Genomic DNA, 26,481 nt, shown 5'->3' with positions numbered 1-26,481 from the left:
ACTGTGTACATTTATTATACTATACTATATAATAAAGTATATGTATATATAAATTACACACACACACACACACACACATATATAAATTACACACACACACACACACACACACACACACACATATATATATATATATATATATATAAGACCTGCAAAACAATCAGCCAAGGTGGCCAAAAGATGTACAGCTTTAACCTGAGGAGCCACTAGGGGCTGGTTAAATGGTTGACTTGTCCAAATTGGATTTTGGATGCGATTAAATAACAAACTAAATAAACAAAAAATATATAATTATAAAAAAAAAAAATTAAAAAATAATGTTAATAACTAATAATTTTATCAATTAATTAATTAAAAGGCAATTAATTGAAAAAGTGAATACTATTAAAAATGCATATATAAACTACTTACTAAATAACTAACTAAATAACCAAAAAATACTAAAACTAAAATAAACAAATAAATAATATAAATATAAACAAACAATTAAATAAAAAAGAAAATAGCTTAAAACTAACCTATTAAAATTGTAATTAAACATTATTCAAACATATTCAATTAATAATAAATAAATACATAAAACTAAAATAAATAACCTACTAAATAAATAAAACAAAACAATTTAATAAATACTAAAAAAGCTACCTAAATAAAAATATTATTAATTAATATTATTAAAAAGAAATAAAATATTACCTTCCCTTTTTGTCCCAGTTTGCAGCTTAAATTTTTTTAATAAAAAATAAATCTGGTCACAAAAACTGGCAACAAAACAGCTCAGAATCAGGGATAATAATTTTTTATTTATTTTATAGCTGTTGTGGAGACTCAATAACCACCGTGGAGCCCAAAATAGAGGCTCGAATTAAATAAATACACCCAAAACAACAAAACCCACAGAAGAAATGGCAGATCAAAGGAGAAAACATTATATTATCATATATATTACTGCTAGGAGGAAATACAGATAGAGAGAGCGGTGGATTCATCCACAGATAGTCATATGCCTTCATATGCTGATCTACAACAAGAGCAATAAACCTCCTCTACACCAGAAGATGGACAAGTGGGCGGAGACTTCAACAATTGACCAATGAGAGCAATGAAATTTTATTTGAATATCATCATGGCCACAAGTTATAAGAAATTAATACACTAAAAAGCAAGTAGTCCTTACAACATGTGCACTATGTTCCAAGTCTTCTAAAGAGACGTGATTCCTATTAAAAGCTGCAAATAACATCATGAAGTAGACAGCTTAAGTAGAAAAGTTAGCACTCAAAAATACACTTCCATCTCATTATATACGGCCTGATGCTGAGAGCACATTGAACTTTCTAGGGACACAAGTCATGTCTGTCAGTGTGTAAACAGTCTCAGCTGGGCTAACACACTTTTTCCCACCAGAAGGCAAGGACGGTGACAATAATGTGAGGTGAGCACACAAATACAACCAGACACAGCTCTACTTAACATTTAATGCTAATTACGGATCATTTATTCATTACGCGAGTTGCTCTGGAAGAAACCAACGACTGGGATGGAGTCAAATAAACAACACACCTGCTCTAGAGGACACTTAGTATTATTACACTCAGTATTATAGGCAGTAAATGCTGCAGAAGTGTATAATACACAAGTACAATAAGAACTTAATTCTAGGCTAAATAAACTCGTTTTTTGTTCCCCTTGAAGAAAATGTGATCCTTGCCTCTGGAAATCTCAAAGCCGGGGATTGCTTCTTGATTCCTTGAACTTTTAACCAGCTTTTTTTTTTTCATTCCACTGCTTGCATCTTGTGCTTTTCAACGCAATATCATATTTCTTTGTGAGTGACGTGATTCATTTCTGCAGTAAATTACAATATCTAAATACAAATATTTGTTTAAAAGCAAACAATGCATCAGGTTAAAGTTGAGTTCTACTTGCAGACAATTATATTTTTGCATCATTCTGAAGATAATGTGTGTGATGAATTGATTTTTTAAAATGTCTAAGACGCTTTGGATAAAAGTGGCTGGCAAATGCATGAATGTAAAGTATGAATCATGTCTGAAGCATAAACTGCAGGAAATTAGTTATTTTAGCATCAAGATACTGTTATACAGCAGTTTTTATTAATATTCTGGAAAGGTTTTTATTTTTTGTTTTAGATCAAATATTTAGTCCTTTTGTTGCATTTTTGTCACTTTTATTAGTTTTTTATTGTAAATATGTCTATATATTTTATTTTTGTGAATCAAGATAAACTAATTAAAATATGTTGCCTTAACAACTAGCTAAAATTATTTTTATCTAAATTTTATTTCAGTTGAAGTAACACTTTTTTTTATTTTTTATAATAATTAAAAAAACTCCAAATATAAGCAATCGCAAAAGAGATACTTGCGATGTAATTGGGAAATAAATGCAATCAAATAATACATAAAGCAAGACATTTCTTACCAAGCTGTATTATAACTATAAAAAAAAAATAAAAAATAAAAACCTGGAGTGACAGGAACAATTACGCCTTGATGGCCTCCAGAACCCTCCATCAAAGCTGATGTATGTAATTTCTGTGCCACTGGCTGCACCTAACATAATGATAATAATTATTTCCAAACAGGCCTCCTACTGTATATCAGCCCTTGTGCCCTGCCAACATCTGCCAATGTTCAGATAAATATTATTATTGGTAGTCATACATTCACAGCAGTGGTAGAGACATGTTAAAAACAGGACAACATTTAAACTCATTCGAAGAATTCAAATATTTAAAACATTAAATGGTTACACACTTTTATCCTTTAGGTTAATTTTAATACCAGTTGTGACAACCAATCAGCAGCTAGCAGAGCCCTCAAAGAACCAATCAGGGCTTGCAGTTTTACATTTGCATTTAGCAGATAACATAACCAGAGCCACAATATTTGCATGGCTAATGACAGGTTTATTAGAAAGCTAGTTCTGTTCTTTCTTTGCTTATTCTCTGTCCTTGGTTATGAAAGAAACAGATGAGAGATAATGAAAGCAATAACAGAAAAAGTGAAGCACAGGTACGATTTTGGGGCTCATACAAAATGTTCCAAAAATGTAAGAATGAGCATATATGTATATATATAAAATTAAAAACTAGTTTATATAAGTGGCATTTCAAGTTAAGAAAACATTTATTTACGTAATATAAATGTCTTATTAATTTAAATTTAGGAAATTAAATAAACGAATAAAAAATTCAATAAATAGAATAAATAAAATTATAATATAATAAAAAATAAATGTACAATAATATAATATAATACTTTTGTATATAATCTGTTAATTGCATAAGTTAAAATTTTTTTATTTATTTATAGCTTATTTAATGGTAGGAAATTATATGAATGAATAAAAATGTTTAATATTATATAACAAATTATTATTATATAATATAATAAATATAATATTTCTGGAAATAATCAGTCAGGGAAAAAAATAAGAAATCAAATATTTAGGCAACTTGCTTGTTAATTTAACTGAAGGAACGTATATAAACAAATTAAAAGTAAATATCTCAAATGTAATTATTAAAATATGAGAAAGATGATATTGTGTTTTGATTTCTTTTCTAGTCCTGTTTCAGGCCTGATTGTAATCTTAGAGCGTAGAAACTCCAAGAATCCTTGACCTTATGGGGGCGTGTCCAGTGCTTCTGATTATGACATCACAACAGAGGTCATCACTCATGGTGACGGTGACCTCGCTGTTAAACACTGTCATGGACACTGTACACACCGTTTGTGTGCCATAGAGTGAGCAAACGAGCAATAGAAAGAAAGAAAGAAAGAAAGAAAGAAAGAAAGAAAGAAAGAGGCAATAATAAGGATTATTCATGCTGAGTTTAATAATATGATATCATAGTGCAGATCCGTCATCTACAGGTGTTTAATAAAGCAGTCTGGACTGTGCTGGACTTCAATAAGCAGTCCAGCAGCTCACAGTAATAGAGAAGTTCATCTAAAGACCCCCTATCCAGAAAATGAAAATGAAAGAAAATCAGAGAACATGTGAGAAGCCTAACACTGTTTGAAGGCAATTTACTGTGCTGTTATATCATCTGCACCCCAGTGTGTGTGTGTGTGTGTGTATGTGTGTGTGTTTCACTACTCATTGCTGTGTGTTTGCACTTCACAAATTCAGAGTATGGGTCACTTTACTTGGTCACAAGTCACCTCCTTTCCTTTCCTACTCTTCAAAGTCTGTGATTAGTAAAATGTAAAAATATTTAAAGAAGTATCTTCTGCTCACCAAAGCTGCATTTATTTATAGAATACAGTAAAAACAATAATACTGTGAAATATTATTGCAATTTAAAATCATTTATCTATTTGAATATATTTAAAAAAGGAAATTTATTCCTGTGATGCAAAGCTGAATTTTCAGCATCATTCCTCCAGTCTTCAGTGTCACACGATCTTTTAGAAATGCTGATTTGCTGCTCAGGAAACATTTCTGATTATTATCAATGTTGAAAACAGTAGTGCTGCTTCATATCTGTGACCCTAGACCACAAAACCAGTCATAAGGGTCATTTTTTGACAATATCTGGTCGAGATACAACTGTTTGGAAATCTATAATCTGAGGGTTCAAAAAAAAAAAAAATCTAAATACTGAGAAAATCGCTTTAAAAAATGTTTTTTGCAATGTATTCTACTAATCAAAAATTCAGTTTTTATATACCAAAACAAGACAAAAATAAGAAGAAAATCCCTCTTTGCAGTGCAGTTCACAAGTTCCTCACAGGAAATTAGGGCACAAGATATGCATGATCCCAAATTAAAGATACCGAAGTGATGATGTCATGGAGGAAATGAAGAAGCAATCATAACTTGAGGCTGATATTTCAGAGTATATGAAACACCTGCTGGAAGGTGAACATCTGATTAGATATTAATCAGCGTTAGCAGATAATCCAGCGGGACATAAACACACACGGTCTAAAGTGGAATAAAACTCCAACTCCTTTTGCTTGTTATCCAGCGCACAACTTATTACGCACACACCGAACAGGCATGTTGCTTTGGGAAAATAACGAGGAAACTATCTAATTATAAGTATGAGCATTAAATCATCGCGGCAACGGCTGAATGTTAATTAATTTTGCCATGAGGAGAAACCCGTATCACGAAAATCGTCAGCGGACCGAGTTTTAACACCAGTAGATTTAAACGAGGCACAAAATCTGACCCCTCGCCACTACGTTTTAATTAGCATCTCTCCCTCTGTCTCTCAGGAGTCTCTCGGCAGGGACAGGGTTCTGTTTAACCTTTGACCTTGCGACAGACCGCCCACAGGAGGCTCTAAACGGTTAGAGATTGAGGATTGATACTAATGTAGCCGTTCTCAGGGTCAGTCCCCTCGTGAGGAGCACCGCCGGGTGTCGGAGGACGTGTCTTAAATGAATAACCAATCTATCTGCATGGTTCATCAGCAGTAAAACATGCTACACTGACCTCAGTGTCATCTAGCGATAATGAAAAGCAGATTTAATGGCTGCTTGCAGCAACTGCAACACTATTATTTGTAAGCATGCATGTAAAACCGTCTGCATGCATATGCACGTCAAAACCAACATATGCGTGAAAGAATAACAAACATGTCCAGAAGACAAAATCTGGATAAACATGCATGCACATTAACCTGAATCCAGCAATGCAGGATTGGCTGAAGGAAGACCGCATAGAGACCAGAGCTGGGTAGATTACTTTCTAATTGTAATCCATTACTGATTCCATACTTGACAAAAACTGTAGTTATTAATATAATACTTTACATTACACATATTAGGTAATATAATCAGACTACATTTTGATTACTTTTAACCCAACTCATTTATCACATTGGTTTAAATTAGAGCTGCTAAATGATTAATCATGAATAATCGTGATTAATCTTATCCAAAATAAACGTTTTTGTTTACATATATAAATACAGACACATGCATGTATATATTTAAGATAAATATTTTATGTTAGTTTTTATATTAAATATATTTATATATAATATATATTGTATGAATGTGAATGTATACTGTACATAATATTTTCAAAATATATACTGTATGTGTGCGTATATATATATATATATATATATATATATATATATATATATATATATATATATATATACATAATAAATATACACAGCACACATACATGTATTATGTAAACAAAAACTTTTATTTTGGATGTGATTCATCGTGATTAATCATTTGACAGCACTTATTCAAATAGGACAATCGTTTTATCATACTGATATATAAATACAAAGAAAAAGAAAATAAATTAAAAAGGTTACAAATATATAACAAAAAAATGTGGGAATCCCTGCATTAACATATAAATAAGAAGTAACATGAATTTTAAATTTTAATGTGTTTGAAAGGCAAATGCTATGGTTAAATAAATGCACTGAATGAGAATTCAAATGAAAATGAATGTGTTTATCAGTAGCTGATGCAGTGTTGACATGTTAAGATAACACTTCTTAAAATTGAAATGAATTTTTTTGTAAATTCAGTGGTCAAATATTGAATAGCCTCTCAATTTCCTGTGTAATTAATTATAGCCACCTGACTGTAACTATAACATATCATATAATAATAACAGTGACTGGTCTTTGTCTAAATATCCACAAAACTGGAAGACTTTCTAATATAAGCATACAGTTATGATGAAATGATTAGTGCTGAACACAATACCTGAACCCACTCCGGCAATTTGAGCGGTGAGTGGATTCAAACTTAAATGCCTCTGATTGGCTGTTGCGCTCAAGAAATCAATAGATATGTCTGTGATTGGCTACACTGCTCAACGCTGCAAAACCACGTTTGAATAGAAATCAATCTCCAGAGCGCAAGTCATAATGCACTAGACAGTTTGCTAAATCTGCAATGAAATGTTTTATTATTGCAGCTTTATCTGAGGGTGCTACTGATTGCTTAGCCCCCTCTAGAACCCCCTCTAGAACCAGGCCTGTCCTGTTTTTACATAACATCATTACTGTACATGTAACTCCCCAACAATGTTTATGATGTAGTTTTTTTATGATTTAGTTGCAACACTCTGAATCGGTTTTTAGATGAATGATTCCACTGTTGGGAATGAAATCCAACTCAGCATAAAAATATCCAGTCAAATATATCTATGAACATGAAATATCCTTACAGGTACTGGATAACTACGAGTATTCCTGATGGATCTTTGGACCACATTCTACAGTTCATTATAATTCATAATAACCATGTCTCTTGCTCTAAAAGAGCTTTTTAGCAACTATTATATATTTAGCATTCCAATATTCTCGTGATTAACAGAAAGATAGTTTTTATAATTAGCCCTCAGAGCCATTGTCTGTCAATCTTGAAATTCAGAAATGCTTTTATGAAATTCTGGTCCAATTCGAATAATGTTGAAACACCCAAAAAAAGAGAGAGAAGAAAATGCAGCATTGTAACAGCTTAGTCTCTATTTCAGGAAAAAACTAACAAACAAAAACACAAACTACAGGTCTGAAAACAGTCATAGACAGGCAGAGGTCAAGTAACTCAAATAAAAGGCTACCAAATATAATTAATTTCTCAATACATGTCCAAAAAAAAACTCAACATGATGCAGCAGTCTTTGAGAAGAGTTGTGAAAAAAAGACCATTTGTCCAGAATTTCTTTCCTAAAAAATAATACAACAGATATTTCCCAGATCGAGGGAACTCAGAGAAAAATCGAACCCAGTGATTATTATCCAAAGTTGTTCATAATGTCAATATTAAACCTTAAAAACATGATTTTGTTCTTTGTGGACTGACAATGACTGTCAAATCAGAGACATTTGCCACCTAACACTTGAAGACTTCAAATGCCAGTGCAACAACGCTAATTATACTACTACTCACTCAAAAACACACTCCTATATTCTCATTTTACCAGACTAATAAAATTAGTTTTAGGAGACACAGAGAAACAGAGTGAAATCAGAGCAGCAGCCGTCCTACATCATATGAAAGTCTGAATGGCCACATCATCACGACATCAGAGCATTAAGAGATGTATTTTTCTGAGCATGTGTGTGTGAGGTATATGCAAGAGGTCTAGGCGTTTAAAAATACTTGCATGATTCCAGAGGCGTTTAACAGCCCGCGACTTTAAATATGTCCGGGAAAAGAGAGAATGAGAGAGAGAAAATGATGATGGAGAAGAGAAGCACGCAACCCACTTACTGTAGAGCAGCACCGCTGTAGGGGCCTTCAAAGGAAACTCTGCCCTGATATGAAAATCCATAATCCAAACAGTAATGAGAGAGAGAGAGAGAGACAGGGTGAAAATAAAAGAGAGCCGCTGTCTTCCTCTCCACACTGTCTTTCTGACAAGAATGCAAAGCCTCGCGGGAGGAGAAACTGTCGTGTCAGATAATTGTCTGAACAAAACAAAATATTCAGAAAGAAGAAGTATGACGCTTGTGTAATATAAATATCCGACCGTCCTCTTTCATCAAGAATATCTAGTGCTGAGCTCCTAAGCATCAAATATTCTTCAATCTCCAGGTTCGTCATTTGAAGAAACGAATAACAGTAGTGAGTATTACATAGTTTTCTTTACTGGCCTAAGCTGTTCTGAGTGAATTTTAGCCTGTTGCTATTTGCAGTGGTGTTCAGTCAGCAACAGTTTAACAACTATTCATAACTAAAACTCCTATTTTACGAACCAAACCCTTAGTGAGTGACGGAATGATCTGAAACCCAAATGAAATACTGTAAACACTCTCCTCCGTCTTGGCATCTCATCGCTTCATATTTGACTGCTTCACCAACAGCGTGACGTTTTAGCATTTGAAGCGTTCAGCAGCAATAGCTCAGCGTGGGGCTGGATCTCCAGAGACGCAGGTATAAAGACGCTGGAGAGAATTGGCTTTATCTAGGAATAGATGCTGTGAGATTTGTTAAGGGGAACTGTGCTTTTATGAAATAAAGGAAATAAAGCTCAATAGCAGATAGATAGATAGATAGATAGATAGATAGATAGATAGATAGATAGATAGATAGATAGATAGATAGATAGATAGATAGATAGTAGGGATGCACGATAATATCGGCACAATATCGGTATCGGCCGATAAAAGCTTAAAATGACCATTATCGGTATCGGCCGATATGAATATTTCTGCCGATGAGCCAAACCGATATTCTCCAAGTGAAATAATTGACCTGTTTTTCAGATGTGAATGTCTGTCTACATTTGTAAAATAATAAATTTATGGTAGAATCAGTACAGAAGAGATACATGGATTTCTCTTCAGTAAAATTAAAGTTTAAATATATCAGTATATATTTGTATACATATCGATATCGGTATCGGCATCGGCCAAAATTATTTTGAAAATATCGTCATATCGAATATCGGCCAAAATCCAATATCGTGCATCCCTAATAGATAGATAGATAGATAGATAGATAGATAGATAGATAGATAGATAGATAGATAGATAGATAGATAGATAGATAGATAGATAGATAGATAGATAGATGTTGTACATGTGTAGTGCTGTACTGTACCGTGTATTGTATGATGTCACTGGTATGCAGTCATTCTGTTCTGTATTACTGTATTAATAGGCAGTATTGCAGCACTGTGTCTGTGTGCTGAGAGTCAATGCATCACTGTAATCCATCTATCCACGCCGCTGCACATGCGCCTGTCTTCCTAATCCATGCAGTCTACAGGGACCCACAGTAACAGAGCCTGTCTCTCTTCTCCTATCAGCCTCTTCCACCCCATCTCTCCTGACACTCATTTAGTCCTTAGCCGACTCCCTCCTCTTCCTTCCTCAGTAGTGAGTGAGTGAGTGAGCGGCTCTTTAATTCCTATCTCTTCAGCGGGACTCACGCGGTCACCTCAGCACCAGATAACACTGCAGAGAGCTCATCTGATGCTCGGTGTGTGTGTGTGTGTGTTTGTGTGGTTGGTATGTTCTGGATGGTATCTTGCAAATGTGCTAAATCAAGTGTGAAGCTTTACAGTGTGTGCATTAGCGAGAGAGAGAAAAGCTGTGGTCAGCAAGAGCAAAATTTAAGCATGTCAACCTAATAAAATCACTTACGGAGAGTGCTTTTTCCTGCGAGGTATTGTGTGAACGTGTGTGTTTTCTGCATGTTTAAATACACAGCTAACTGATCTTTTTAGAAAGCACTTCACTCTTTATCTCAGACCCATACACATTCTGCCAGCATGCCAGTCTTTTCTGAACACATACTGATGCAATCATGTCACGTTAGACAAAAGCATCAGCCAAACCATAAATGCATTCATCAAACATAAACTGAAGACTAGAGATGGTAAACAACAAGGTTTCTAAATACAGATGAATGATATATGAATAAATATATAAATAGGAACAATGTACTTTTATTCAGCCACGATGCATTACATTGATCAAAAGTGACAATATTACAAAATATTTATATAAAAAAGTATGTTCTTAATGCACTTATCTCTGAATTAAAATACATTTTTGTCTTTAACTGTTGTAGGTTCCAAAATATTGTATTATATTATTTTATATTATATATCTAATAATTCTAATGAGGTTAATAATTATAATGACATTTATTGTAGATCACACACTTTGCGTTAAACTGTGCTTACGCACTCATTGCACACTCTTAATAAATGAGGGCCCAGGTCTTTCTCTTTCTTATTCTGTCTTTCCACTTCTCTCTCTCTCTCTCTCTCTCTCTCTCTCTCTCTCTCTCTCTCTCTCAAACACAGTCAGTCTTACTCCTCTGGGTTCCTAAATCTACTTCCAGCATCAGTTTTTGAAGCTTCATTGACAGAGAGACAGATGTTCATGACATCCCTACAGCAATACATCCGCTTGCTCCTTATTCCTCTTTTTTGCTCCGTCATGCACACACAACTTTTCCTTCTCTCTTTATCTCAGACACCAAATGCACACCGTCCCATGGAGACACAGACGCTGTTGTGATGAGTGAAGCGTTACCATCAGACACGACACGACTCTCTGAGGTACGAGATGTACAATCATCAAACCGTACAAATCAAACAAGAAAACACTTGCTTGGAGCAGCGGGACGAGAACTACAAATATGTTCCCAAGATGTGATGGGCATACGTGTGAAAAGACACGGATGGAGCTGTAAAGACTTTAGGGAGTTTTATGCATTTAAGGATCTAATATTACAATCCAGACATGATGGCAGTCGACCAAGACTTCCATCATCACCTTCTGCCACATATCTGCATCTTAATGCTTTGTATTAGAAAATCGTAACGCTGAAACCGATTCTCATATCCCAATTTATCCTTCAAAAACAAGTAAGCCATTTGTAGGTTGGTTTTTCCAAACCGCCTGAACACTGTGACTTTCAGAAACCTATTTGGAAATAATCATTATTTTGCAATTCTTGCCTGCTAAGTAATGCCCACTGTAGCGCCCCTTGTGGCAACACTGAGAATGTAACATACTTATCTTGTTAAAGGGTTAGTTCACCCAAAAATGAAAATTATGTCATTAATAACTCACCCTTATGCTGTTCCAAACATGTAAGACCTCCTTTTATCTTCGGAATGCAGTTTAAGATATTTTAGATTTAGTCCGAGAGCTCTCGGTCCCTCCATTGAAAACGTATGTACGGTATACTGTCCATGTTCAGAAAGGTAAGAAAAACATCATCAAAGTAGTTCATGTGACATCAGAGGGTCAGTTAGAGTTCTTTGAAGCATCGAAAATATATTTTGGTCCAAAAATGGCAAAAACGACGACTTTATTCAGCATTGTCTTCTCTTCCATGTCTGTTGTGAGAGAGAGTTCAAATCAAAGCAGTCTGGATATCCGGTTCGCGAACGAATCATTCAGTTCACCAAATCGGCAGTTCAGTAAGTGTATTGTTTGAGTGCATGCATTACTCCGGGATATTGGTTTGTTTGAACTCAGAGGGAGTGTCAGCCAAAAAGTGAACAGCTTAAGTCATTTGTGGATTAATGCGTATTAGAGATGCGAACCTTTTAAAACGATTCAGTTCGATTTGTTGAACTGAATGATTCGTTCGCGAACCGGATATCCAGACTGCTTTGATTTGAACTCTCTAACAACAGACACAGAAGAGAAGACAATGCTGAATAAAGTCGTAATTTTTGCCATTTTTGGACCAAAATGTATTTTCAATGCTTCAAAAGATTCCAACGGACCCTCTGATGTCACATGGACTACTTTGAGGATTTTTTTCTTACCTTTCTGAACATGGACAGTATACCGTACACACAGTTTCAATGGAGGGACTGAGAGCTCTCGGACTAAATCTAAAATATCTTAAACTGTGTTCCGAAGATAAAAGGAGGTCTTACATGTTTGCAACAGCATAAGGGTGAGTTATTAATGACATATTTTTCATTTTTGGGTGAACTAACCCTTTAAGATCTTTTCTTCCTATTGTGAAGTACATTCGAGTGAAGGGGCGAGGTTAAAGCTGACGAAGTGACAGGAGAAGTCCAGCATACATCACCAGATAGAAGTCTGCTGTTTCACCAGAAGTTCCAGTTATGACATTTTGATTAAGAATTACATGAAACATGGATGAACCATTCACAATAAGATCATTGGGCACTACAAAGTTTTCACAAATTCTCAATTGCGTTGTTTGCATGGAAACGGTAACGGTATCATTTTTAAAAACTTGCACTTTGAAACTCATTTCCAGTCCGCCAAAAATGCGTTGTCATGTAAATGAATTGCCAAAATGCATACAAATGATCAATTTTAGTTGAAAATTGTTTCTTGTAAAGACCTCCTGACTCACACTCAAATCGTTCCAAAACCAGGTGTGACTTTAGTTCTTCTGTGGATCACCAAAGAAGATATTCTGAAAAGTGTCTAAGTGTTTCTGTCCATATAATGTTAGTGAAGGTTTTGAAACAATCTGAGGGTAAGTTATTTTATTTTTGAGCGATCCAATATCATTCGGCACAGGAGCCTTGAAAGTCAAAATATGATCAGTTGGGCGTTCATGCAACCCAAATATTATTTGGCGATTCATTCATCATGGATTGATGGGTACATCAGCCCAGGCTTCTCTTCATCCATTCATCCCTTTCTCCACGCCTCACTCCTCACTCTACCTCCTCTGCTGTCACATCTCTTCCCTTCCCTGTTTTCTCAGTCCATTATATTCCTCCCTCACATCTCATGGATTAATCTTTTCTCTCAGTTGAAATTACTGCACACTTCCAGAGCTCTGCTCCCACCTCAAAAGCATTCAAGGTTCCTTCATCTTCCTGTCTCAAAATTGTTCCTCATTTTCCCGCAGAGGACAGACCTTTCCCTCTTGGATCCCTCTTTATTCTCGTCTGTCTCTCTAGCGGTCTAACTCTCTGCAGTCCGTAAAATGATGGAGAGACAGTCGCCACATCCCATCGGTCCATGGCATTCACACTGACAGGAGTTCATGCAGCTCTCCATTAAGATGCATTAAAAGACATGCATCTGCCTGTCTCTTTCTCTCTCTCTCTGCCCCTCCGACTAGAACACTAGAACAAAAAGTGCCTCATGAATATTGATTAAAATGCAATCAAAACTGGAGCTTCAAGAACATGTGCCTGCAAAGCTCTGTGTTTGTCAGTGTGAAACAGAACAGTTTGTGGTTCCCCAATGGATCAATTTTGCATTCAAACTGCTTCATGACGAGAATAGACAGGATTCTTCAATCCTGGAGGATAACGGCACATACCTGCTGAGGCTGGTGCTGTCTCGTCCTCCTTCATTTCTCCTGTAACACCCATCCTGATCTCTCCCTCTCAGATCCGTGTCTTCACTGGGAATCGTCTGCTGGCCAGTGTGGTGTGCAACTGTGTGTGTGAACGTGTGTGTGTAGATCCGCATGGCACAAACCGAGCTCATCTGATTTTCATAAACCCCCCGCTCCACCAGGAGCCCCCCTCCTCCTCTTAAAGGTACAGTGACCCGATACGATACACATGGGCCCAGCAGGTTCTTGGATTGAACCATAATGAGGAAGAAAGGGGGAGAGTTGACGAGGGAAAAAGAGAGGGATAATTGCAGGATGGCAACACTACATTAACTGCAGAGGCTGATTTGCATTTACAGCTTTGGAAAAATTAAGCCAGAAGAGATCTGAAATAAAGATAATGAAGGTCATCTATAATCAATTAATAATGATGCACTGCACAAGAAGTAGTAACTGAAAACGTAATCATACTGTAATAAAACGCACTCTAGGAAAATGCATATAATAAAATATAACAATATATTTATAAAAATGAAATATTTATAAATAACAAATATCAAAGAATCTAAGCAAGTGTATATTTATAGAAAATATATTTCTTTTTAACTAATTTAAAATTTATGAAATCTTAACACATATTTAATAATATAAATTAAATATGATTTAAATATGCATACACACACACACACATACATATTTGTGTGTATATATATATATATATATATATATATATATATATATATATATATATATATATATATATATATATATATATATATACATACACACACACACACACACACAAATTCCACAGAACTTAAGCAAAATATATAGGTATTAAAACAATTTCTATCAAATATTTTATTTTGGAATAATTTTAAATATTAAAGGATTACATATAAATGCTATTAAAGCAATTTAAAATACAATGTAAATATCACAACAAAATGTTTTTAAAAATTAAAATATAATAAATTGCATAAAATATATCTTAAAATACATTTACATAATAATATAAAATTATAAGTAGCATGCATAATTGTAAAAATATTCATTCTTAAATACTTTTTAAGTCAAATCAGAATGTAAAAGTTAATAATAAAGGTTGAAACACCCATTTTAAATTTGATTTGCTGTATTATGTTGGTCATCAAGTAAAAATGAACCGATCAGCAAAGGCACTTCGGACAGGACAGACTTTATTTTAGAAGGTAAAATAATGAATTATAAGATCTCAGAATTACTTGCACACTTATGCTTTAACTGCAACAATGAATCAAACTCCTGATCTTCTTCAAATGAAACTGATTTGAACCCAGTTGGAGCAGCTTCATGTGTTGTTCTGTGTCTCTGTGGCCTAGTTCCAGCACAGCTACAGTCTGAGCGTGTTCACGTGTGTGTATGATAAATGTGTGTGGATTGGAAAGGTGGAGATGAAGCTTTTATGCATTCCTCATAAATACGTTAGAGGGGTGACTGACTGGTTGAGTGTCTGCTGTAGGTCAGGTGGAGCTACGGCAAGCTGGTGAAGACAAAAAGGGACACAAAAAACACAAGCCAAAACAACACTGAATTATATAATGGCTTTGCTTAGAATGAACACTATAAAAAATATATATATAAATTAATAACTGAAATCCAAATCTCATTGTCTCCTTTATTTACCCTCAAAGTAAATATACCATTAATAAATACATAGCTGCAAAATAAATGTATGCCATTCATTTACATCACCTTGAAATATTAAATTATATTATAATTATCTATTCTAATTAATTAAACATCAATATTATATATATATATATATATATATATATATATATATATATATATATATATATATATATATATATATAAAATGCATTTATAATTAAGAAATCAAATAATTATAATTCGTCCCCTTGGAATTCTAAGGTTTTGAGATATTGAGCTTTAAAGTTTTTGTGTGGTTCATAGACTTCTGTAGATAGAACCTTTTTGTTTTTTCAATAAAAAAATCCCAAAATGTACACAACTTAAAATAAAACATCACATAATGTAAATAAATTGTCACAGGATAAGAATATTTGAATAATTCAATTTTGACAAAAATGTCAGATAGAACCTTATAATTCCAAGGGGACGAATTAGTAATATTATTATTGAATTCTAAAAACAAATTAAATTATAATTATATATTATTATAAATCTCTCTCTCTCTCTCTCTCTCGCTATATATATATATATATATATATATATATATATATATACACACACACACACACAATTATATGAAATTAAACAATTTTATCTATATTTTATAATATTATATTTAAATATTGTAGAAACATAATTTTCTGTAAAGTTGCTTTGTAACGATTTGTATAGTAAAAAGCGCTATACAAATAAACTTGAATTGAATATGTTAGCTAACATCCTTTTTTACTCTGTTGAAAACAGAACTCAGTCCATATTGATTCTTTAGACTCTACAACTTCGCACTTTATTATTTATTATTGTCAGGATGAATGAAGCGTCTTTCCCCGACTCAGTGACTGATCACCGCCTCCTTTATTTACCCTTATAACACAGGATTAATGGATGATTTATCAACAGCTGCAGTGAGGTGATCACCGCACTTACATCTGAATAAATCACCATCTCATTCAATAATCGGATTCAAAGTGAGTCATGCAAATCAGTCACAGCATACAGTGTATACTACTGCCTGGACAGATGACCTCCCCTGAATATTACAGGAATAATCTCCATGGCAACAACACAGTGGAGACCTGACAACTGATGCACTGTGATGTCAAGTTAACTGAAGCATGCACACACACACACATACACAATCTGAAGGTTCGTCTCCAGAAACGGTCCTGCTGAGAGTCAAATACAGTTTAATGCAGAAAAACAACAAGCACGCACACAGATTCAAACTTCTAAAACACAAACATTCCGTTTACTTAAAAACTTCAACTTGAGGCTTTGGTCAAAATTAAACCACATGCGCACAACCAAGCACTACTGTTAACCAATACACTAAATACAAATATAAAATAAAGCAAACATAAACTGGTCTCAATTATCTTAAACGTCAATATTATGAAAAAAACACCCTTAAATTAAACAATGTTGAACAAAAAATACAATTATTATGAATAATAATAATAATAAATCTGCTACATTGAAATCGCCTCCTTCTGCAACTTCATATATGCATTAATGTATCCCTGCATGACTATTGCTTAGTGAAGAATTCCTGAGCAGTACCGCATTCAAAGCACCAGTGCGCCACCTAGTGTTGAAGGAAGGAATAGCAGGAAGTTCCCCCACGATTGTGCGCTTTCCGGTTTAGAAACATTCCCGGACAGAAGCATGTTGAATACAAATGGCTTTAAACAAGCAGTCCATAAACAATTAGAGTATTTTTTAAATAGTAAAGAGCTCTACAGTGTGCTAGAGGTATATAAAATATAAATAACATTTCTATGTACAGAAATGAAGTCTTTTTTGGGGTTACTGAAAACGGTGAACGTCCTGACATCCACTGCGAGTCGTAAAATGAAAACTTTCATGGTCTGTAGACTGGTGCTGGGTCATTTAGATGCTAGTTTTGAGGAAGAGGTCAAAGGTGAAGGTTTAGAGTGCAATGCAAGTGCAGGGGTGTTTGAGACACACAGGTAAGATGCCGCGGTTGATCTGGTGAAACTCCACCAGCTGCAGCAGATCTGTGAACAGTGTGACAGCATCGTCCATCGTGTAGTACTGTTTATCTCCTTGCTCCAACTACAGAGAGAAAGAGAGGTCCAGATGAGACTGTCTCGTGTAAGGCCTGATGTAAAACACACACACAATAAGAAAGAAAGACTTACGGGAATGATGAGGTAGTGATGGGTCTTCAGTTTAAAACACAAGGACAACACAAAGCACTGCGCATGAAGCTGACTGTCACGAATCAAAAACATCCTGCAGACAGGAGAAAACTATATAAACACAACTGTACACGGCAGGTGTATATGATAATCACATAACCTGGAGATTCTTACCCATCCACCTGGCCCTGCTCCTCCAATAGCCTTTGAGCTTCAGCTCGAGACACGCCCCCATGGAACCACGGCTGGACCTGATGAACCGCTGCAGACACACACACACACACACACACACACACACACACACACACACACACACAGAAAGCTTTTAGTAATGAGAGATTCTTTCTTGATGATGACAATATATTTTATTGAGGTGAGCCTCACCGGTCTGTGACCCGTGACTGCTAGTGGGTAAACTGTGACGTAACGCTTCTCTCTTCTGAAACACAAAAATATCACACTAAAGAAACATCTACACAGCTCAGGTAATGATTTTATCAACCTTTTTTTATGTGTTGTAAAAATAATTTATTAATAATAATTTCATAATAATAACTAATAAAGAATGTATATAATATTTATAATATTACATCTATTGATCTATATCTATATCTCATATAATATATATATACATATATATATATATATAGAGAGAGAGAGAGAGAGAGATTTTTTTTTACTTATTTTTTCAAGGATGTATCAAATTGTTTAAAAGTGACAAAATATTTATATTATAACTAAATGTTGTTCTTTTAAACTTTGTTCATTAAACAGTCCTGAACATTTTTCCACAAAAATATATGAAGTATTTTTAACATTTTAAAATATTCTTTATTTATTTATTTAAATATATTATTATTTTTAAACTGCAATATTATTTCACAATATTACTGCTTTTACAGTATTTTTGATCATATAGATGCAGCCTTGGTGAGCAGAAGAGACTTCTTTTAAAAACATGAAATTATTTACGGAAGTCTGAACAACACATGTGTCTGTAGCATTAATTCTTTTCAAAAATTAATTTAATAGTTTCTCTTGAGCACAAACACACACACACACACACACACACACACCCTCCAGTTGAGTCCTTCCTCGTGCTCTGCATTCTGGGCCTCATGTGGATTCTGAATCACTCGACCACCGCTCTTCCCTGTAAAATCCATGGCCACCATCGACTCGTCCCGGTCTGTGTACTGAAGATGACACGTGTGTGTGTGAGAAACTCAGTGAAGAACTTACATTAACAGTCTGCTCCCCACACAAAGCCAACCTAGGTCTGCAGAACATGGTGCACAAGTTGTAAAGACTCTTTTTTTTTTCTTTTTAAAGCTTCGTAGATGTTTCCTGTACCTTGGAGTCTGGTCGTGATGGTTTGTGAAGTCTGGTGCTGGACTGGGACAGCTGGTAATTACACTGGAGCTGCTTCCCATGCTAAAACACACACACACTGCAGGTTTCAGATGGATCTAGCTTTCTTAGTGAGTCCTTGTCCTTGTGTTTGTGTGTGTGTCCATGTACCTTAAACAATCTGAAAGCCGTGATCCAGCATGTACGACTCTGCTCACTGTCAGCACACATCAGCTTCAAATTCTGACAGCGAAACCTGTCTTTTGAGGCCTACCGTACACAAACAAACACACATTCATGTTCATCCAACTGTCTACATGAGGAAATACCATAGACTTCTAATACTGTTATGTGAAGCAAATTAACATTATTATAGACCAACTCTAACCCTAAAAGAAATCCTACTGCATTCTTAATGTCAACAAACTGCTTTATGAATTGCTTTTATACATTTTCACTAAAATTGTAACAAATAGTAGAAACATTGTTAAATAAAATACAGCTAAAAATAAAATATAGCACTAATAATATATATTAAAGACAAACTAATTTGAAATGTTGCTCTGGCAATTAATTGAAAAAATATTTGACAAATTATTGACAAAATTTATTGACAATTAATTTGAAAAAAAAAAATCACTAAAACAAAAAAAGCCAATTATAATTAAAATATACAAAATAATAATAATAATAATGATAATAAAAGCAAAAAAATAAACGAAATAATTTAAAATAAAAATATTAACCAAAAAAAATTTAATACATATTAATTAAAAATATTTATAAGTACTATATGCTGATGATACACGGGGCGAATTTTTGAACGATGTTGCTGGGCAACTTTGATTAATGTTGCCCTCAACAGGCAACAAGGCGAGACACAGATCTCACGACTGATCTAAAGTATCAAGACAGAAATTTGTTACCCATTCTCATTGGGAAAGTGCCCAAGCAACATTCCTAAAAAAAAGTTACCAGGCAAAATTGCTCAAGAAGTTGCCCCATGTATGACCAGCCTAATAGTATAAAATACTCTGATACTCTGTTCCTATTGGCTACCTTAATGCAGAAGACATGCTCGCCCGGAGCCCCATAAAGTTTACGCCCATTGAATACTGTGAACACATTCAGATCTTCCAGATCTCCAACAAACTGCAGGTGCCAAGGTTCCTACAAACATACATACGCATCCAGATTTTATATGCATGTTTATGTGTACATACACACTTTACACGTTGTGGGTGTGAGTGAATGTGTTTTTGTCTTTGTGTGTGGCACCTTTGATTGTCCTTTGTTAGAGCAGTACAATCCAGAGCGTCGTAAAACGAAATAGAGTTTCTTCCAGGACTTTTTACCTCCCTCTCTCACATGGAGCAAGCCTTGAATCTCTGGACAGGAGCCGCTCTTCACCATATTCTACACGGCAGACATGTACTAGTGTGATGAAGACAATAAAATTGCCATTTTTCTGTTTTTAAAGCTGTAGATCAACATACCTGCACCAGCTCTGATGATGTCATGCCTTTAGTGACATCAGCGCTGTCAGAGATCATGTGCTCCGGGAAAAATAACTGCATAACGTAACAAAATAGAAGTAAAAATGTCTACATTTGGTAGTTTCACAAGACTTAAGTTCAGGATTGTGAACATTTCTTTACAAATACAAATGTGTTTTCATACCACAGGCTTTTTGAAGAATTCGTACTTGGCGTAGTTTTTACGAAAGATCAGCTTTGTGTCGCTCTCTACTGGCCAGGATGACTGAACCTGCACCACAAGCTCATGGTCTTCCAGACAGCGCTCTGAACAGAAAAAAACCCGCTAAGTTTGACTGCAAATGCTATTCCTCATACAGCACTAACCTTCAGTTTTTAAACTAAATAGTTCCTAAAGGATGACCTGATATAAGCTTAGATTAAGAAGAAATATATGACTCATTTTAAAAATGAATCAATAAATTCCTCACTTTAATTTAAAACATTTTATTAAAGTTTAGCTAAATTAAAAAATACATGTACTAAAATTTCACAAATTGAAAAACTGGATTTTTAAATTTAAATAAATACAATTTTATAAATTAAATATAAAAAAATATTTAACATTTAAATAAAATGTTTTAATTAAATTTAACATTCTCTAGGTTTAGTAAGGCAATTATTTTAAAGAAATGTTGCTGCATACTTTTTACTAATTAAACGGTCATTCATCGAAACTAAAGTTTCGTCCTCTCCAGCACCTGTCGAAAGCACAACTAAAGCTACTGTAAAAGCCTGTAAAACACGTTGGTTGTGTTCATTTCAAGGCTATTTTCCACAACACCCCATGCATGATCGAATAATCACTTATTATAAAAGCACGAGACATGCCAGCATTTGTCTTGGCATTATTTCTACGCAAACAAGGGAATTCAGTGGATTTTGTCCAAACAATGAGACATGAATGTGCAATTATATTATTGATTGGTCAAAAGCAAAAACCCTAGATAGCACATCTATGTTTTACAGTGCAAAATCAAGTGCATGCAAACATCTAAGTGAATGCAAAGCAGCAACCCACTGTTTTCCAATACAAATCTTATTACTATCAGACTTCCTTTGTGGGTGAAGTATGTGATTTTACATCACATTATGAAAGTACTTTCATTAATAAGGTACATTACGGAAGATGTAACTCAAAGGAGAGTATTAGAAGTGTATCAGTAATTGCATTATATCATTTTAGTACAATAACACCAAGTCTTACCCAGGCCTAAAGCAGAATGATGTTCAATGAGAGCCCAGCTTTCCTCATCCGTACAGTGTGCATTCTGCGCTAACATTTTACAGACATCATGCGCCGTCGTCCCAGACGTCACCAAAACTGACCGACTGTGTGTAGCATCCCCAAAAACCCGAAGCACCTTCGAAAATAAACAAGAATCGGTTTGTAAATCCTTCAGAAATTAAGATGCACGCAAATGCATTAGACCTTTCATGCTTGTTTTGTTAAAGGTCATGAACTTTTCTCAGTGCCAAAGAATGTGCTTGTGTTGTGCATGTTTATTTACAAGTCTATGAACTGACAGCCTGTGATGTGTTTGTGTACATGCACGCTTGTTTTTCCCCTGAGGATCATAACTGCTGTGAATTCACTGTGCCACAGGCAACTATCTATCATTTGTGTCAGAACTTATACCATCCAGGCCTCTTACGTGTGTGCTGCTGTTAGAGGGGGGATTCCTCCCGCCGAGGGATCCGGTCAGCACCGGGAACGGAGTCGGACTGCAGAGCTCCGGAAACGGATTGGGAATCAAAGGTGCAGATGAAGCTCGAAACTCCCTTTTAGTCGGAATGATAAAATCACAAGACCAGGAAGAATAAGAACGTGTCAACATGTTTTGTTTCCGTAATCTTTGACATATTTCTGACTGAAACAGGATATTTAACAAGAATAATGTGAGGCAGGATTTGATGAACATTTGCTAAAATTGATCAAATGAACACTAAAGATTTTTTATAACATGCATTAATAAATAAACCATCGCAATAAGACCACCCCAACTTAACTTGGGACAGCTCTATAGTAAAATAAAATAAAAACTAAATAATATAATAAATTATGCATTTAAAATACAAATAACATCTTTAAATATCAATTATATGTTATGACATCTGAAGCCGCTTATACACTATTACTATAGTTTAAAATAACATTAAATAAAACATTTTAAATTGAATTAAAATTATACATTTAAAACATAATTTAAAAAAATATATAAATAACATTTTAACTCAACTTGCAACTGTCAAAAGCTGTTTGTACAATATTGTTATTGTTCTAAAAAAGATTCATACTGAATGAAAGAAATGTAAATATAAATAACTTCTTCAAATATAAACAACATCTTAAGTATCTTTACTAAGAACTGTCTGAAGCTGTTTATACACTTAGTATAGTTTAAAATAAAAGAAAAAAAATACTAATGGAATTGAAATTATATATTTAAAATATAATAACATCTTTAAACTCAAATTGCAAACTGTCTGAAGCTGTGTATACAATATTGCTATTGTTTAAACAATAATAATACTGAATGAAAAAAAATATTTAAGATATAAATAACATCTTTAAATTCAACTTGGAACTCTTGGAAGCCATTTACTCACTGTTGCTATGGTTTAAAATAAAATGTAACAAAACAAAATAAATGATTAAGAATTAGATTTCAAGAAATAAAATGATGTATATAAAATATAAATTAAAAACAATTACATATTTAAAAACAACTTGGAACTTTGAAGCTGGTTATACACTATTGCTATAGTTTAAAATAAAATATAAGTTAATTTATGTTAAAGAATTAAAGCGTTATTCTTTTTTTTTTTTTGTATAGCAGGCCAGTTTTGAATTTTCAAGCACAGTCAAGCAATACAATAAGCACCAAGTGCCATGCGTTACCTGTGGGTGTTTCTGATGCTCAGAGGGATGGATCGAGGTGTTGACATCCGAAGGTTTTGGGAAGCTGGAGAACATTTCACAGAAACAGAATCTCTTCTGGAGACGGTCTCAATCATCGACCTCCTAAACACTTCCACCTCCATCACTGCCGAGAGACACGAGATGAATGCTCCGTTTAGAAATGTCAGACGTAAAAAATGATTTGAACACTTCCAGGTGTGACTCACATATCAAACTATTTGCTACTCCAGTCTACACCATCCACGTGTCACAACAATATTCAAAATTTCCTGTTTTCCTTCCTTTGTACAAACAGCTTCCCTTCCCAAGAATAGATTTTACTCAACACGCCAGAACCTGATTTTCAGCCAAGAACAAAAAAAAAAACAATGACGTGTGCCAAGTCGGTGTGAGCAAGGCTTTCAGTCACACCTTTGGTTATGAATCTTTTATTTGCTGTTGCTAAAGGAAACAGAACTGTTGACTAGACACTCATATGTTGACTGTGTCTGATCGCACAAAGAAAGAACTTGTGAACCAGGAAGCTGGCAGTGAAACTTAACCGTTCACCTCTTAAACCAACAAACACACAGCAAGTGATAAACAAATGCATGTCAACACTTTTCAGCAAGTCTGTATCTGCTAAACACAGAGAGTGCTCTCGGGTTGGAAAGCAATCAACTAATCATACTTCCTAATATTTATGAAAGTACACAAACAAATAACACACAGTTCCTTTCTTTTCTGTACCTTAAACACTACCATGTACCTGTCAAATAAAAAACGTGATGTCACTCTCCGCAAATAAAGCTCTATTGTCCCTGTACAAGGCTGTGGGCTCTACTTACATCAAATAACAAAGAGGGTAAACCACAGAGACCACAAAGAGAAAATGCATTTGTGGGTTTCTCCTAAAACATGCATCAAGAAACGGCGAGTTCAGAGAGCCTACAGGTTAAACCAAAAGTGATGACAGTCACACATGTTGCAGAAATGAAAGTGCAAGCAGTTGTGCACCTGTTTGTTTGTTCTGCTTTGATGTTGTTTCATCACCGATGTTTAAAAAGAAGTGTAGAATAATAAAGCATCGACAAACTATGTAAACAACTGACTTTTATCAAATGAAAGTACATGCAAACATAAATAGTTTAAATATTTTTAATATGTAATAAAGCAGCTGCTGAGTCTAACGTTACTGAAAAAAACAATACTCAATATTTTAGAGCAGTTTTACCCAACTTTCTTTCTTTTTGTTCCCCTTGGGTTACGGTTTAAGAAATAGCTCTCCATTAAATTCTAATTACTCCGAGATTTATGCACCCACCAAGTCATACTAGGTGTATATGACTACAATCAGGGTTATATTTAAAAAGAAAATAAAAAAAGAGAAAAAGATAGCCCTGGCTCTTCTGGCTTTATAATGGCAGTGAATGGTGGTAGAGACCCCCAGAGCTGTGAGGAGTAGATTTTATGATGAATGGATGCACTTTTTTGGCTTCTCAACACCCATTCACTGCCATTATAAAGCTTGGAAGAGCAAGGACATTTTTTAATATAACTCTGATTGTATTCGTCTGAAAATAGAAAGTCATATACACCTAGGATTCTTGAGGGTGAGTAAATCAGGGGGTGATTTTCATTTTTGAGTGAACTATCCCTTTTAAAATCATGCTGGATATTATTCAACACTAACTCACTAATATTAAACAAAAAAGACCAATTAGCAAATATAATAGTGTAACAAGATACATCTAAGCCTACACAAATTTATAAAGCTTGTACACACTATTGTTTTACATTTGTTTGTTTGTTTCTTTACAATAATGACATTGAACACATTTAATAATTTTACAGATTTGTACAGATGATGCTCATAAACAGACATTTATGCCTATTTTACTAACTGAAAACACCATTAGAGAGTGAATTGCGTAATGTGGACATCAGTTTGACACTGTAATTATTGTTTTTGATCACAAATAACCCTATCATTCAGTACTCTATGGCATGCCATATCAAAGTTTTGTTGTACCTGTCATTTTTGTGAAGCGTATTATAGCGGTTGTGTAGTTCAAACTCATTAAACAAAACATAAAAGCATATTCCTTGACACTAACCTTTAGGACACAGTGTATATTAAGAGCTCAGGATCAATTTAGATCATGAATCTGAGTCTCTTACAGTAGACAGTTTAGCTTCTGTTCAACTAATATGTGAACATTTTAGAGTTTAATTTAAGTCATACAGTTAAAAACGTGTAAATAACTCACCTGTATGTAAACCCGTCCACTTGCTGTTGTTGTCTGGTTTGATATATAGTGACGAAGTCTTAAGTTTGAGCGCTTGTGAAGTGTTTCATCCAGTCCAGGCGGCATGAGTAACTAACATCCTCTTTACTTCAGTTTCGTTTGAAACACCTGACGCGTGGGCGGAGCTCGTGCACGCGCAGGTGCAGAAGGACAGCGAGGTACACTCCTACAGTTTACAGACAGGCAGCTCAAGTATTCATGCTGGTTTTTCTACAACAGCCCATGTGCTTCTAGTCATACGTAACAGACTGCTTAAAGGTCATATATTCGAGCTTCAGTTGACTGTGTTGAAACTTTTTAAAGGGACAGTTCACCCCAAAATGATCATTGTGTCATAATTCCCTAGTGCTTTAAGTAGGCCGGTACGCACCGGTACTCAGTACCGCCACTTCCAAATATAGATCTTGAGCGTACCACCACCTCAGTGCGCCCAGAACTTAGCATACCGGTATGTTCATTTGGACATCTGTTTTAATAGAGGTTTTAATCCTGCCGCATTTCAGAGCGCCCTTCACAATGCATGCTTCCTAATTCTTCCTAGCTCGGAGTATGGAGCGTGAATCATTTGAACCAGTTTGGGAGTTCGGAGCGGGATCGCGAATCATTTGAGTCAGTTCGAGAAATCGGAGCGGGTTCGCGAATCATTTGAGTCAGTTTGGGAGTTCGGAGCGGGTTCGCGAATCATTTGAGTCAGTTTGGGGATCGCAAATCATTTTAATCAGTTCGGGAGATCGGAGCTGCTTCGCGGATCAT

At 34.8% G+C, this 26,481-nt stretch overlaps 2 protein-coding genes across 2 annotated transcripts in view; both read right to left on the bottom strand.

Annotated features, from left to right (window-relative positions):
- Positions 1 to 13,976, bottom strand: part of LOC113042572 (SRC kinase signaling inhibitor 1-like) — a 46,184-nt gene extending 32,208 nt beyond the window's left edge. Inside the window, exon 1 of the mRNA XM_026201513.1 lies at positions 13,758 to 13,976. The gene's annotated coding sequence lies outside the window, so the exon portion shown is untranslated. The remainder of the gene's footprint in view (positions 1 to 13,757) is intronic.
- Positions 13,977 to 16,231: 2,255 nt separating this feature from the next.
- On the bottom strand, positions 16,232 to 26,123 carry LOC113042590 (growth factor receptor-bound protein 7-like). The gene is made up of 15 exons (XM_026201555.1): positions 25,690 to 26,123; positions 23,420 to 23,564; positions 22,173 to 22,299; positions 21,725 to 21,881; positions 20,663 to 20,784; positions 20,479 to 20,553; positions 20,261 to 20,398; positions 20,042 to 20,152; positions 19,154 to 19,252; positions 18,986 to 19,066; positions 18,709 to 18,828; positions 18,017 to 18,071; positions 17,807 to 17,894; positions 17,633 to 17,726; positions 16,232 to 17,546 (listed from the first exon to the last, which is right to left on the bottom strand). The coding sequence occupies exons 2-15, from the start codon at positions 23,560 to 23,562 to the stop codon at positions 17,400 to 17,402; spliced, it is 1,557 nt and encodes a 518-aa protein (XP_026057340.1). The 5' UTR covers positions 23,563 to 23,564; positions 25,690 to 26,123; the 3' UTR covers positions 16,232 to 17,399.
- Positions 26,124 to 26,481: the final 358 nt, after the last annotated feature.

The sequence above is a fragment of the Carassius auratus genome, chromosome 24, assembly GCF_003368295.1.
Source record: "Carassius auratus strain Wakin chromosome 24, ASM336829v1, whole genome shotgun sequence".
Taxonomy (NCBI): domain Eukaryota; kingdom Metazoa; phylum Chordata; class Actinopteri; order Cypriniformes; family Cyprinidae; genus Carassius; species Carassius auratus.
This window is presented reverse-complemented; position numbering and strand designations above follow the sequence as displayed.

Coding starts and splice junctions, on each gene's coding strand:
- LOC113042590 (XM_026201555.1), bottom strand. CDS start 23,562: ATGGAGGTGGAAGTGTTTAGGAGGTCGATGATTGAGACCGTCTCCAGA. Junction 19,067..19,153: donor CGGCTTTCAGATTGTTTAAG/GTACATGGACAC, acceptor TGTGTGTTTTAG/CATGGGAAGCAGCTCCAGTG. Junction 18,829..18,985: donor CATCACGACCAGACTCCAAG/GTACAGGAAACA, acceptor TGTCATCTTCAG/TACACAGACCGGGACGAGTC.